Source organism: Globicephala melas, chromosome 5, assembly GCF_963455315.2.
Source record: "Globicephala melas chromosome 5, mGloMel1.2, whole genome shotgun sequence".
Lineage (NCBI taxonomy): Eukaryota > Metazoa > Chordata > Mammalia > Artiodactyla > Delphinidae > Globicephala > Globicephala melas.
Window position 1 is genome coordinate 105,566,011 of NC_083318.1, and position 14,040 is coordinate 105,580,050.

The window sequence follows — 14,040 nt, forward strand, 5'->3', positions numbered from 1 at the left end:
ATTAATATTATTATCTTTATTTATTTATTTTACAGAAGAGGAAACTGGGGTGTACAGACGTTAGCTTGCACGATGTCACACGGACAGAGGGAGGTGCACCAGGATTCAAACGCGCAGTTTGACTCCTGAGCCTGCAAACGTCTCTGTCTTGATATTCTGTCCCATCTGTCAGTGCACTAGTCCGTTAGTACACTACTACGATTCACAGAACTTCATGTCTGTAACAACTGTGGCAAAACGAACGATGGATGTGCTTTGTGCGGCTGAAGATCCTAACGCCACTGACAAGCGCCAGCTCTCAGCTCGCAGGTGGGAAGCTGGACAGGTCCTGTCTCCTACGTAATGACTGAAGCACAGGCGGCCTATAAAGCACCCTTCTCCCCAGACCCACAGGGCTGATGTCATTTCCTTCGTCTGGGCGGTCGCACCAGTGACACGGCGGGCTGTAGGGCGGTGTTAGGTACCCGAGAGACCTGCGGCGCGGTATGTCACTTCCTCCCGGAGACGCTGTTTCCTAGCAACCGCTTCCCACCTGCGTTCTTAGTACCGCCTCCTCGCTCGCTGCAGAGTTGGTCTCAGAGAGCAGCCAGGCGCAGGCCCAGGAGAGGGGCCAACAGCTGGTTCCTCCGGTCGCGGGGAGACATCCGCAGGAATGCAGAGTGAGTACAGACCGCGGGACTTGGGGGTTGTGGAGAATCGGAGCGGAGGCGGCGCTCGGCTGTGCACCGACCTTGCTAGCGGCGGGTGCTTGGTCGGCGACACGGGGCAGAGCGGGCAGGGACAGGGCGCCACCTGGCCGGGCCGGAGCAGTCCCCTGCCCCGCGCTGCTGAGCGCGGCGGAGAGGGTGAGCAGCCTCCGCCTGGAACACTGGAAACGTCCACAGGACCATTTAACAGAGATTTTAATGCAGTCCATCGCAGAAGCTTCCTTTTTTTTTTTTTTTTTCCCTCGGTACGCGGGCCTCTCACTGTTGTGGCCTCTCACTGTTGTGGCCTCTCCCGTTGCGGAGCACAGGCTCCGGACGCGCAGGCTCAGTGGCCATGGCTCACGGGCCCAGCTGCTCCGCGGCATGTGGGATCTTCCCGGGCCGCGGCACGAACCCGTGTCTCCTGCATCGGCAGGCGGACTCTCAACCACTGCGCCACCAGGGAAGCCCTTCTTTTTGTTTTATCTAATAGTATTTCAACACTTGTGAGAGGAAGAGTGGCTGGAAAAATATCACTATTTACAATCTTTTTCTTTCCCAGCACTGTATGTAAACTTTTTTAAAAAAATGGTGATGTTCTTAGTTATGTACACTAATTCCCCTACCTATGAACCTTCAAGTTGCGAACTTTAAAAGATTCGAACCTGCGTTCTCACGTCCAATCACGTACGTTAGTTCACGTGTATGGTGTACACTGTCACGTGTGTGCGTCCTCTACAAGTGATTGTACTTTTGTGTACTTTACTGTACAGTACTGTATAGGGCACAGTAGTTCAGTATCTTTATTTCAAGCCCAGGATGCCCGGAAGCAAGAGGGTAGATAGAATTGAATGCAGCCAGGAAGCAGAACATGTGCCATCAACGTTAGGCGTGAGTGAAATTGCAGCTTGCCCTCCGTCTCCTATTGCTGACAATCCTTCAACTCTGCCATCTCCCACCTCCTCTCTCTCCTCCAGTCAGTAACTCTTCTTGCCTGTTCACCTGATGCCGGCGCCTATATGCTAGTTGTTGTACTGTACTACTGTTGGGTACCTAGGCTAAATTTGTTGGACTTACGAACAAATTGGACTTACAAACACAATCTCGGAATGGAACTCATTGGTATGTAGGGGACTTCTGTACTTCAGGGGTCCCCAACCCCAGGCCGCAGACCCCTGTTAGGAAACAGGAACCGGACCGCACAGCAGTGGGTGAACGGCGGGCGAGTGAGCGAAGCTTCATCTGCCGCCCCCCATCGCTCCCCATCGCTTGCATTACTGCCCGAACAATTCCCTCCACCCACCATCTGTGGAAAAATTGTCTTCCACGAAACTGGTCCCTGGTGCCAAAAAGGTTGGGGAACGTTGCTGTACTTTATGCTGACAGTCGTCTTCTTGGTAGCCTTTTAAATAAGTATGGCTGTTTTGTAGGCTATATTATACTTTTCGAATGGAAGAGAGGTGAAAAAGTTTCTATTTTAATTGGCAACAACCTATTGCACTCATTATTTAAATGAGTGCAATAATTGTAAAACTTATTTAGGATAATAAAATAATTGTAGAAATATTTTTGGATAACTTCAGTTTGAATTTTATTTTTCTGAAAACAAGTTTGATAGTAGAATTTGCTTTTTCTTTACAAAAACTCTGTTTACTACTCTGCTACTTAAAAGTGAAGATATAGCTCAATGTTCATATGATGCTTTTCTGGTTTTTGTTTGGCTTTGGGGGCAGGGAGGGAGTACTAAGTGTAGTAATGGAAATTCTCAAGCATGCAAAAAAGTCTGATTTGTTTTTTATATATTTCAGCCACCATGAGAGGTTGAATTATCCCTATCATTTGTTAGCCATTTTATAAAATTAGAGAATTAAAATAAACACTATGTCTGATGAAGTTTTTAGCACAACTTTGGCATATACAAAGAGTCCAAAAGTCACCAAAAGAACTACTTTCCAGGTAAAGTATTTTTATTTTGAATAATTTTAAAAGGTAAACACTGTATTGGGAATATTGGACTTGAAAGTGCTTCTATTCAATACAACAGTCCTATGTAAAGCTGGAGTAAATATATGTTTCTTTTGAAATTTTTCAGATGATTGTATTTGGGCTCCAGTATTACCAACTCTTCTGTGTGGCTTTAAGACTACCAAACTAAACTCAATACTAGGTTCTTAGTATATTAAAAGTTAAATTAGCTTTTAAAAGTTGAATAGCAGCTTCTAATTGCCATTTTCATATAAAAAATGTTTCCCCCCCCCGGTGTAACATTATAACATTTAGGCTTTCTCTGTCCAGTCACTACAGTTTTGAACTCAGCCTCTAAATTTGCAGTATTGATTACATCTGTTAACAGCAATACACTGAAACAAAAGATCATAAAGAATACCAGTTTCTTCCATAATGCCAATTTATAATGAACCCTAAGTTGAGTCCTTCAATTCATTTGCTTGGTGTTGTCTGTCTTCTTTAATTTAACCCAAAGCTCCATGAGGAAAGGAATTGTCTGTGATGTTCTGCATTGAGTCTTAAGGGTTGGGTGCATGGCATAAGGTAGGCTTTCAGTGAATATCTGTTAAATGAATGAAACCTAAGTTTTAAGGCAGTTATTAATCAAGCATTATTTGTTTAAAGAATTAATTCAATATATGAGACCTCCACATTTGGGTAGAAATTGATTTCAGTTCTCATTTCAGGATGAACTAATAAAAGCAATTACAGCTCGCTCAGCTAGACAAAGAAGTTCTGAATACTCAGATGACTTTGACAGTGATGAGATTGGTATGTGAGAACATGGGAAAGTAAACCACTTCTCTTATTTTTGCTTCTTTAGTTAGGTTTAGCCCAACCCTGAAAAAAAATCACTATGTTAAAATAATACCTATGAATTCACAGGTTTTAGATCTCCAACTTTTTAATGAATAAAAAGCCACTCTTAATTTTAAAGAAGTTGTATGATTGTCCTTGGTTTTTTTCTGAATGTGTGTATGAAAATAAAATTTAACTGACAGCAGATTTGCTTGTTTGTGGTAAACCATATTGGAGATAACAAGTTCATCTTTAAGGTCAACCCTATGAGGAAATAACTAGGGCCCATAGAACTAAACTTTGTGCACGTTAGGATCACTTTTATAATGCTTTTTATAAATCAAGGGTTTTTTGGCTATGAAAGGGAATCAGTTTAAAAAACCCAATATATCAGTATTGTATGGTTAATTTGGTTTCTTTTGATTATGTAAAATATTAATATTTTACATTTCAGGATAAATATACAAAATTCTAAACTTGAAATTCAGTGTTTTATACTTTCAGTGAATAACTCTCAATGTTCTCTGTAAAAGTAATCAGAACAATAGTTAAATCATTGCTTTATAGTTCGGTTAAGCATTCTTTATTATTCTTCTCATAGTAAAATCTAATACTGTGGTATGGATGGAATTGCATTTCCAGAATTTTTATGAAAAAACATTATTAGCAAATTCTTCCATTTACAAATATTGTTGGTTTTATGAAGTTTTTGAAAAACAAAAGAAAAGCTTTACAGTCCAAAATCTAATTTAAATGTCCCTGGCTGATTATTACTTTGAAGAAATTTTGAAGGAGTTTTCTCAGAGCAAGCACGGTGCTTGGCTTGACAAGCTATTCATACTCGATAAGTATGTTTTGAATAAATTAATGAAACTGAAATTTTTATTTTATTTTATTTAAAACCTGCCAAAGTTCGCTGTTTTTTAGGGCTGCAAATCTATTCACAGTTGTAAATTCATTTCCAGTCTTTAAGGTAATCTTTTTGATTGATGTAATCTTTAAAACTTTAAAATACACTATTGAAAATATTTTTTCTCTTCTGTTTTTCAGTTTCCTTAGGTGATTTTTCTGACACCTCAGTAGATGAAAATTCAGTTAAGAAAAAGATTAATGATTTTCATATATCAGATGATGAAGAAAAGAATTCTCCGAAACTGTCTTTTTTGAAAACCAAGAAATCAATCAATGATGTGAGGAAAGATGAGCCAGTAGTCTCTATCAAAAATGATGAGATGGCACCTGATGGTGGTAAAGGCATGATTGTAAATCCCTTATCTGAATCTCAAAATAAACAACAAGAAGTTGAAAAAGAGAAAATTAAAATGGAAACGAAACCTAGAATTCTTCCAATCAAAAGCGCATCTTCAGGTAATTTGTTAGGATACTGTAATTGCATTTCTTGAAAATTTATTTTAAGATAATCACAAAATACTTTTATATGGTAGCTAATAGATTTTTTTAATTATTTATTTATTTATTATTTATATTTGGCTGCGTTGGGTCTTCGTTGCCGCTCACAGGCTTTCTCTAGTTGTGGAGAGCAGGGGCTACTCTTCGTTGCAGTGCACAGGCTTCTCATTGCAGTGGCTTCTCTTGTTTTGGAGCATGGGTTCTAGGCGCGCGGGCTTCAGTAGTTGTGCTGCATGGGTTCAGTAGCTGTGGCTCACGGGCTTTAGAGCACAGGCTCAGTAGTTGTGGTGCATGGGCTTAGTTGCTCCGTGGCATGTGGGATCTTCCCAGACCAGGATCGAACCCGTGTCCCCCACATTGGCAGGCGGATTCTTAACCACTGCATATGGTGGCTAGTAGATATTTAAGAAAAAAAAAATCAGACTTAACCTTTCAATTTTACAGATATAAATAAAAATAATAGAACCGTAGAGAAAAACCATAATTCTGATGTCCAGTTGTACATTCAGTTTTATATCTCTGCTAGTGCCTGATAGCTGGCCAAAGTACCTTCAGTTATCCACAGCTGTGGCTCCAAAGCTCCTGGGTCCAACCTTGCTTAGACCTGTGAGCTCCAATTTTGTTTTTAGCAGTGGAACTACAATGGAATCCTTTCTAATCCATTTCACACTCCAGACATCAGGGTTATAGCAGCATTGGGGCTAGTCCTTAAAACAATAATCATTTCCATACAGCCATTTGCCAGAATATTTGTTTGGCATTTGTATATTTGAAGGGGGTGGTGGGGGTAGGTGTTGTTGCTGTCATTGTTTAAGCCTCCAGATTTTCCTTAAGAAAAGAGAATCTCCATTTGGTTTCTCTGTTCCTCAGGAAAATCCACTAAAACTCAATTTTCTGTGGGGATATTCCTGGTGTGATTACAGTAGTTTCTTCACAGTTCTACTGAGCTCTGTGCATAGTGCAGCAGAGATGGAGTGAAGCAGGCACCAACTGCTGTGACATCCCCTGGGCTGCCACGCAGAAACAAGGGCATAGAAGTTTAAGGATTTGGAGTCTTCCAGTCTTTTTATGTTCTATAGAAAAAATAGTAGTTGATGCTAACCTTCACAAAAACCTCTTTCCTTCATATCATCATTAAATATGGTACTGGTAAGTATTTCATACTTTACATAATAGCACTGGTAACCTTAGGCAAAGCTATATTTCAGACACTCCTTTTTCCACCCCCACAATTCCTTCCACTTTCAAATGAGGAGAAGATACAAGCAAGCAGGGATACTAGGGGAAAAGCTACTGCAAGTTAGTTATGTGTGACCTCAGCCGTAGGGTAAGCCTCACTGTCTTCATGAGGAGGGGGAGGAAACCTGCTCTCCTTTCCTACAGAATTGTTTTAAGAATCTACTGAAGTATATCTCAAACTATAAACTTCTACAAAAGTGTAAGCACAAGGCCTAATGAAACACAATTAACTTGCTAAAATGTACCTTCCCAGTGTACTGAGTAAAATCAAAAATGGAGAGAAGGGAAATGTAATCAAAGAGTGAATAATCCATTACATCACCATTTCCCAAAGTATGTTCCACAGTTTGTTCATTGGTATTGAGGGGAAAACACAGAGTTATAGGAATTTTAAACCAATTTCTTTATGAACTTCTTGGAACTGTTAATAAAGACATATGCACGGTGAATCTTCAGGAAAGAATATGCAGTGTTTCCTAGTCTTAGTTGAGTTTAAAAACCTATTTTTATGGATTACGTTTATCCTATTTGTCCTGATTCTAAAAAGCTTTTCATTAGGTTAATAAGAAAATGTGAGCATATTATAGAAGCTAAAAATTAGTCTGATATAGATAGAAGTATATAATTAGAACTTTATGGTAGATAATCAGCAATAATCCACCCATTTAATATCTTTTTTAAAACCTGTGACAAATTATAAAATAACTAGAGAAATACTGTATTTTGACCACAAGATAGCTCAGGATTCTAAATGTGCAATACTGTATTTTTAAACAATCATTAACCATTTGCAATTCAGTATATGTAGGATAAAAAAATTACCAAAACAAGTAATCATTTACATTTGATTGTAAAATAAAACATTTTGATAATGTAGAGATGTTTTTTTTTTTCTTTCTGAAAACTTGATGATGCTTTTGGAAGTGGAATTTTGGTATAAAATATATTAAAATCATTATTCCTAGGTTATTCAAGTTGAAGAAAAAACTTGAGGCTGCTGGTTAGTGCCTGGCATGTAGAATTCATTAAGTATTTGAATGTTTAAATGAATAATTCATTCATTAAAGAAGGAAAGTGGTTAATGAGCTTAGCTTTATCCTTCTCTAAATTTTTAGACTTTTTTTTCTTATAGAGTTTAGAACTTAATATTTTTAATGTGAGATATTGCTGAGTATCACTTAATGCTTTATAAAAATATTAGAACCTGAAAATTTCCTTTGTTCTTGCTTGTCTGCTGTAACTAGTACAATAATCAAACTCTTTCACTTTTATCAGGTAGTGGTCACATTGGTAGTGATTGTAGAAAGTAATTTTTACAGGTTATGCTGTTTTTATTTTAACTTTAAAGCAGGAGAACCTTGACTACATTAGCATTGGAGTCTGGGTGCTCCTGCTTTAATCCCACAAACTAGAGTTTATGACTATGGGCACATGACCTCTTTGTTCCTCATTTTATTTACCTGTAAAATGGAGACAAATTTGAACCACCACTAGGGGTTTGAGGCAATTAAATTAAATTCATGTATTTGAAGTGCTTAGAGCAATCTTGGCATAAATTAAGTACTCTATAAATGCTTTTACTATTCATTTTATTATTCAGCATTTGTTCATAAGCAGATCATCTTATTTATCCCACATATTTATTGTGGGTACGATATGTTTCACTGTTACAAGCACTGTGATAGTAGCTATCACTGTGGCATTACAAAGACTTAGTACCAATCCTCCAATACTGTCTTAGGCCGTTCGGGCTGCTGTAACTGAATACCACAGACTGGGTAGATTATCACCAACAGAAACCTATTTCTTACAGTTCTGGAGGCTGGAAGTCTGAAATCACAGGGCTCACATGGTTGGATAGGGCCCTCTTCCGGGTTGCAGGCTTCTCATTGTATCTTTATGTGGTGCAAAGGGCAAAGGAACTTTGTAGAGCATTATTTTAAGGGCATTAATCCCATTCATGAAGATTTTACCCTCATGACTTAATCACCTTCCAAAGGCCTCACCTCCTAATACGTCACTTTTGGGGTTAAGATTTCAACATAAGAATTGGGTGGAGACACAAACATTCAGACCATAGCAAAGACTTTACAATTTGGTGGGAAGGTGTATAAAAGGTATAGTAAGAACACAGGAAAGTGGGCATCTAAATTTACCTGAGGGCATCAGGGAAGGCTTCCTAGAGGAGCTGGTGTCAATAGCTATAACTGACAAATAATAATACCTGTAGTCAGGACTCTCAGATGCAAATGACCCAATTCAAACATCAGTGGAAAGAGTTTATCCCTGTGTTGAGCATGGATGTCAGAAGTCCTTGCTTTAGGTGTGATTAAGTATAGAGAATCGGTATTTCTATATCATCAGGATTCTCTCTTTTTACTTTTGTCCTCCCTCCCTGACCCTCTCATTCTCTCCTCCTGCACTGTCACTGCCCCATTAATTCCATCCCTTGGTCCATTTTTCTGTCATTTGGTTTCTTTGTCTCAGACAGCTCTTCACTTGGCAGCAGAGAATGCCACTAGTGGTCTCTAAATCACATCCTTCCAGCTCCATGGCCTTAAAGGCATATCCACCAACTCCAAGTAGAAAAATCCTGACCTCCTGACGGCCTGCTGTGGTCAGGGGAAATGAAGTTTCTGTGATAAGCTGCACAGGAAGGAGAGGGCTACATCACATGCCCATCATTCTCACTGAGGTATGGAGGAGATATTTATTAACCCACAGAATCACATGGATAGAAAGGAGGAGAGGATACCCAAAAAGAAAACAGGAGTGGTGGACAAACCAGAACAGGAAATGTCTATACAATCATTGATATTCATTGAGCACTTCCCATGTGTCAGGCACTGTGTTGTGTGCTTTGTATGTATTATCTTACTCAAGTCCCATGAGAACTTTAGCAAATCTTAGCTAATTCTACCTATAGGAAAACTGCGGCGTGTGACGGTTATCTGATTCGTGTAAGTTTACAATGCTAGTAAGTGTCAGAACAAGATTCAAATATGAAATATCTGAAATAGGCAACCCCATACAGAGACTGGGTAGAATGGTGGTTATGAGGGGCTGGAGGGAGAGAGAAATGGGAGTTGCTAGTCAACAGATGTAAAGTTTCAGTTATGCAAGATGAATAAGTTTTAGAGCTCTGCCTTTTGGCATTGTGCCTTTAGTTAATAATACTGTAATATGCACTTGAAAATTTGTTAAGAGGGTGGATCTCCTATTAAGTGTTATTACCACAATAAAAAAAAATGACTCAAAACCAGGCATTATACAATATTCTGCTTAAACTGAGGTTCCAAAGACAGGCAAGCATTTTTCAGGAGGAGAAACAGGAAGTGGACATCCTAGGCAGAGGGAGAGCTTGGGTGGCAAGCTCTGGTGGCAGGAGGCATGTGGCACAGCTGCAGAAGGACAGTGAGCCCAGCATTTCAGGACAGATTACTAAGTGGGTGTGTCAGTGATGAGGCAGCACAGGTAGCCAGAGACAAAACCATGAAACATTTTATATTGTTCAGAGGCAATGAGCTTTTTATTCTGTAAGACTGGCTGATGGGGAGCCATTGAAAAATTTTGTGGAGAGGAGTGATGTGATCTGATTTGTGTTTTATAAATATCACTGAGGCAGTAATCTAGGCAAGAGTGGATGAGGAACTGAGAGTGGGGATGTAGAAAGTGGGATAAATGAGAGAGAAATTTAGCAAGTAGAATGGATAGGGTATTGTGATTCTTTGGATTTTGAGGGACGAATCTAAGATGACTCTTGGATTTTGGATTGGACATTTGACCAGAGTTTAGGACATACCTAAAATTGGTAATGAAACATTTATAGTGGTTCCAATTACCTATGGTTGTAGAATCTTCTAGCAGGATTTATAACTCGACTTATAGATAAAAAGGATAAAGGTATTAATTAGTTCAGTTTTGAAGTTTCATCAGAAGAATACATTGGTAGAACAATGGAGAGATGGATATGTATAACAGGTAAAATTTAGGGAAAAGTTCATGGAAAATGTTTCTTATCATGTTTTGAGGGCTGGAAGTATACCAGCATTAGATTGTGTTTTAAACTTAGAAGTGATGAAATAGTAACTGAGAAATTTTAATAACTGCTGGAGAGGTTTTATGGACTCAGAGAACAGCAGCTCACAAGTTATCCAGTTGTCTGTTCCTCCTTCCAGGGACATTTGGCTCTTCTACTCCCTGTACTGACATCATCTTTATACTTGTAACAGCACTTACCTTTGTCTTATAATTTTATTTGTTCAGAATCGGCTCCTTTCCCAACCTCTAAAATCCTTGGACAGGGCCATTGCCAGTGTCTTGATTCTGAGGTCCATTAATGTGAGTGATGTGTATGGGGCCTGGCAGCAGATACTCAATAAAGGTTTTGATGGATGAACTGCCTCATTTTATAAAGGCTGAAACTGAAGCAGTTTGGTTTTGTTTGTTAAAAAAAAAAATTTTTTTAATACTATGAGAGTTGATGAGTTTACTCACAAAAGTGAAGTATACTAGTTACTTCCAGGATGGCAGCCATTAAAAAAAAATTATTTGATTATGAACTATCGCCTACTTGTACTTTCTGGAGTTCTGTGTAGAGAAGGGTGTGGGCTTCTTCTAGACTCTCCAGGATAGAAAGCCAAGGTGCTTGGGCACAGGAGGGAAGTGTGGTGGCACCTGCGGTGTAGGAGAAGCCATTGGCATTTTAAAAATGTATTTTTTAGTGTATTAAATTTTATTTAATGCATTAAAACATTGTATTTTTCTGCAGAAAATAACAGCAGCCTTGAAGCAGACAACCACTTTAAGCCTTCACCTCGGCCAAGGAGCATGTTGAAAAAGCACAGCCACAGGGAAGAGAAAGACAGGCTAGGAGAAGACAAAGACACTGCCCTCCATGAAGAATTAGAGGCATATTCTGCACCTTCATTCCTCCTGAGGCTGAATGGCAGACAACCAGAAGCTGAGAAAAATGCATTCTCTGAAAACCTTGACCCTGAGGTTAGCGCTACTGCTAAACTGTGTTTCTAATTCAGGTTTTTGCATCTGATTATGAGAGAAAGAATATTTGTGTGTGAGCGTGCATGTGTGTGTGTGTTACATGATTTCTTCAGCAATTGATAAGGAAATAATTTTAAGTTTTTAAAAATATATTATATTTTATTGGATCTAAAACTCAATTGTAAGATATAGCAAAAATACAGCATTATTTTATGTACTGCTAAGAAAGAAGAAAACTGCTAAACTGTAACATATGATGCATCCAATTTCAGAGAAAGTAAAATGTGAAAAAAACTTGCCTTTTTGAATCTATGCAACACTTTAATTGCAAGAGTTTTATTTACATATCTTTGAATTGTATAATTTATGGCCAATGTCATTTTATTCATTTGGTTTTAATCACTCAACAAATGTGTAATGAATGTTCACGGCACAGTCCTATATTTTTTGGGATATACCAGAAGGGATGTAGATGTGATCCTTCAGGACTTCATCAGGAGTTTACTGTGTATTGTTATTAGGGAAGAACACTTGGCCGCCTGTCTTTACATTTCACTATGGTTAGAGAAGTTCCACCTCACATTTCAGAAGGGATAAGTATGGGAAGAACATTCCTCCTCCACAATCTGCTTGAGCAGATCAGAGAAAAGTAACTAAACAGTACTGGCTAAGCTTCTTTCTTCTTCTCCTGACTCCTCTGTGTTACTGATGTGAGAAAAGATCTGCTCCCTGGGAGGTGGTACAAAGGCAGACAGAGGAAGTCCTTTGTATCACAACTAAACAGAAGAATCTCTCCAATTCAGGTCAGAAGTATGAGCACAGTAGGCTCTGAGTCCACTCTTATCCTGTAGGTTAGCTTTACCAGAAAAGCTGGCAATTTGATATAAGTCTGCCTGGCTTCAATGTGCTATGTCCTAATTTGTTCTGAAAATCAGGTGAAGAGAGGGTGTTATCAAAACCAAACAATTATTTTATGTTTAATAGAATCATCTGGTCAAGTGGATATTGTGTTAGTTCACTGTAGCTGCTGTAACAAATTGCCACAAACTAGATGACTTAAAACAACAGAAGTTCTCTCAGTTCTGGAGGTCAGAAATCCAATATCAGGGTGTGAACAGGGCTATGTTCCCTCTGAAGGCCCTAGGGAAGAATCCTTCTTTGCGTCTTCCAGTTTCTGGTGGTTGTCAGAAATCTTTGGTGGTCCTTGGCTTGTAGCTGCATCACTCCAGTCCTTGCCTCCGTCAACCCATGGTCTTCTTCCCTGGGTCTCTGTGTCTTCCCTCACTTTTGTCTAAAACAAGACACCAGTCATTTGATTTAGGGTCTGCCCTACTCCAGTAGATTCTCATCTTAACTAATTCCATCTGCAAACACCTTATTTTCAAATAAGATCACGTTCGGAGATTTGGAGTAGACATGAATTTTGAAGGAACACTATTCAAACTGGTAGTGATACCTAACTTTAATTGCTCTTTGTGATGTATTCTATATCCCTTGATTAAAGAAAGAAGTATTCCTAAACTTTTTAAAGTAACATTATATTATGACAGAAAATTTAATTGAAAAATATCTACCCATAATCCCATCACCTAATGACAACTATATTCATTATTCTTACTCCACTTTTGGGCTGTTTTTCTGTACTTGTTTTTATAATATTTGTCATCTTAACATTCACAATGTTTTGTATCATGCTTTTTGGTTTAATCTCTTAACATTAGGTCATGACATGTTTCCATGTTGCTGGGTGATCTTGAGACTATGTTCACCTTAATGACTATAACATAGCCCATATTGTAGAGCTATTATCTTTGTTGGGTATATTAGATACTGCTGTTTTTAATAGTCTAAATTTTCCTTATTCCTCATTATAAAGTTTTCCTGACCATGCTCTGAATCTTCTTTAAGCCCACATTTTCAGGGATTTCCCATTTATTTTTTGTCCAACCCTTCTCTCTCCTATGTCTATAATCTTTGGCTCCGGAAGAGTCTGTTTTCATCCACATTCAACAATGCTGAAGCCTCTTTAACTTTGTATAAGCTTTCACATGACACTGCACTTCTCTCCCTATTGCCTTACCTTCCTGCAAATGTCACAGCTGGGTATCGAAAGGGTGACATTTTCTTTCTCGATACAACCTCACTTCCCACCTTTCATTTGTGTGTGCGTGTGTATGATGATATATATCTATGTTTATATGTTAAATTAACTCATTATTCCTGGGATAAAATCTAGTCCATCATAGTAGACTATTTTTGTGTGGGATTTGATTTTTTAATATTTTGTTAAGACTTCTACATCAATATTTATGGAAGTTGACTATAATTTTTTCCTTATAATGTTGTTATCAGGTGTGAGTATCATATGAATTGGGGAGTGTCTCTTCCTCCTTTATTTTCTAAAAGTTTGTTTGGTATAAAACCAAAAGTTTAGTATCATTTTCCCCTTAATTGAGAGAATTCACCAGCGAAATTATCTGGGCCTAGAATTTTCTTTGTGGAGAGGTCTTTGACACGAAGTTTGATTTTTTTTGGGGGGGGGCGTAAATATTTGGTATCCAGATTTTCTCATCAGTTTGGTAATTTATGTCTATTTAGAAATTTATCCACTTTATCTGAGATGTTGAATTTATAAAGTTGGTTGTGATATTCCCTTATCCTTTTGATGACGGTAAAATTATGACATTCCATCTTTCATTTCTAATATGTAGTTTGTGTTTTCTGTCTTTCTTGTTAAATTTTGATAGGCATTGCTCAGTTCTGTTAAAACTTTAACTCTGTTAAAAGAACCAGTGTTGGCTTTGTTAGCTTTCTCTGTTGTTTGTTTCCAATTTCATTGATTTTCACTCTTTATTATTTCTTTCTTTTATTTTCTTTGGGTTTAATTTGCTTACCTTTA

The 14,040-nt window shown here is 38.3% G+C and overlaps 1 protein-coding gene across 4 annotated transcripts in view; it reads left to right on the forward strand.

Moving 5' to 3' along the window:
• Positions 1–214: 214 nt before the first annotated feature.
• MAP9 (microtubule associated protein 9) overlaps positions 215–14,040 on the forward strand; it is a 36,863-nt gene continuing 23,037 nt past the window's right edge. The window contains exons 1-6 of one of the 4 annotated variants that reach the window (XM_060299654.2): positions 215–309; positions 386–659; positions 2,495–2,642; positions 3,380–3,464; positions 4,542–4,859; positions 10,912–11,141. In XM_060299654.2, the coding sequence (XP_060155637.1) occupies positions 2,568–2,642; positions 3,380–3,464; positions 4,542–4,859; positions 10,912–11,141 (708 nt within the window). In that variant the 5' untranslated portion in view covers positions 215–309; positions 386–659; positions 2,495–2,567. Of the gene's footprint in view, positions 310–385; positions 660–2,494; positions 2,643–3,379; positions 3,465–4,541; positions 4,860–10,911; positions 11,142–14,040 lie in introns of those variants that run through there. The other 3 variants (XM_060299653.1, XM_070045605.1, XM_060299657.1) reach the window with 3 other exon arrangements.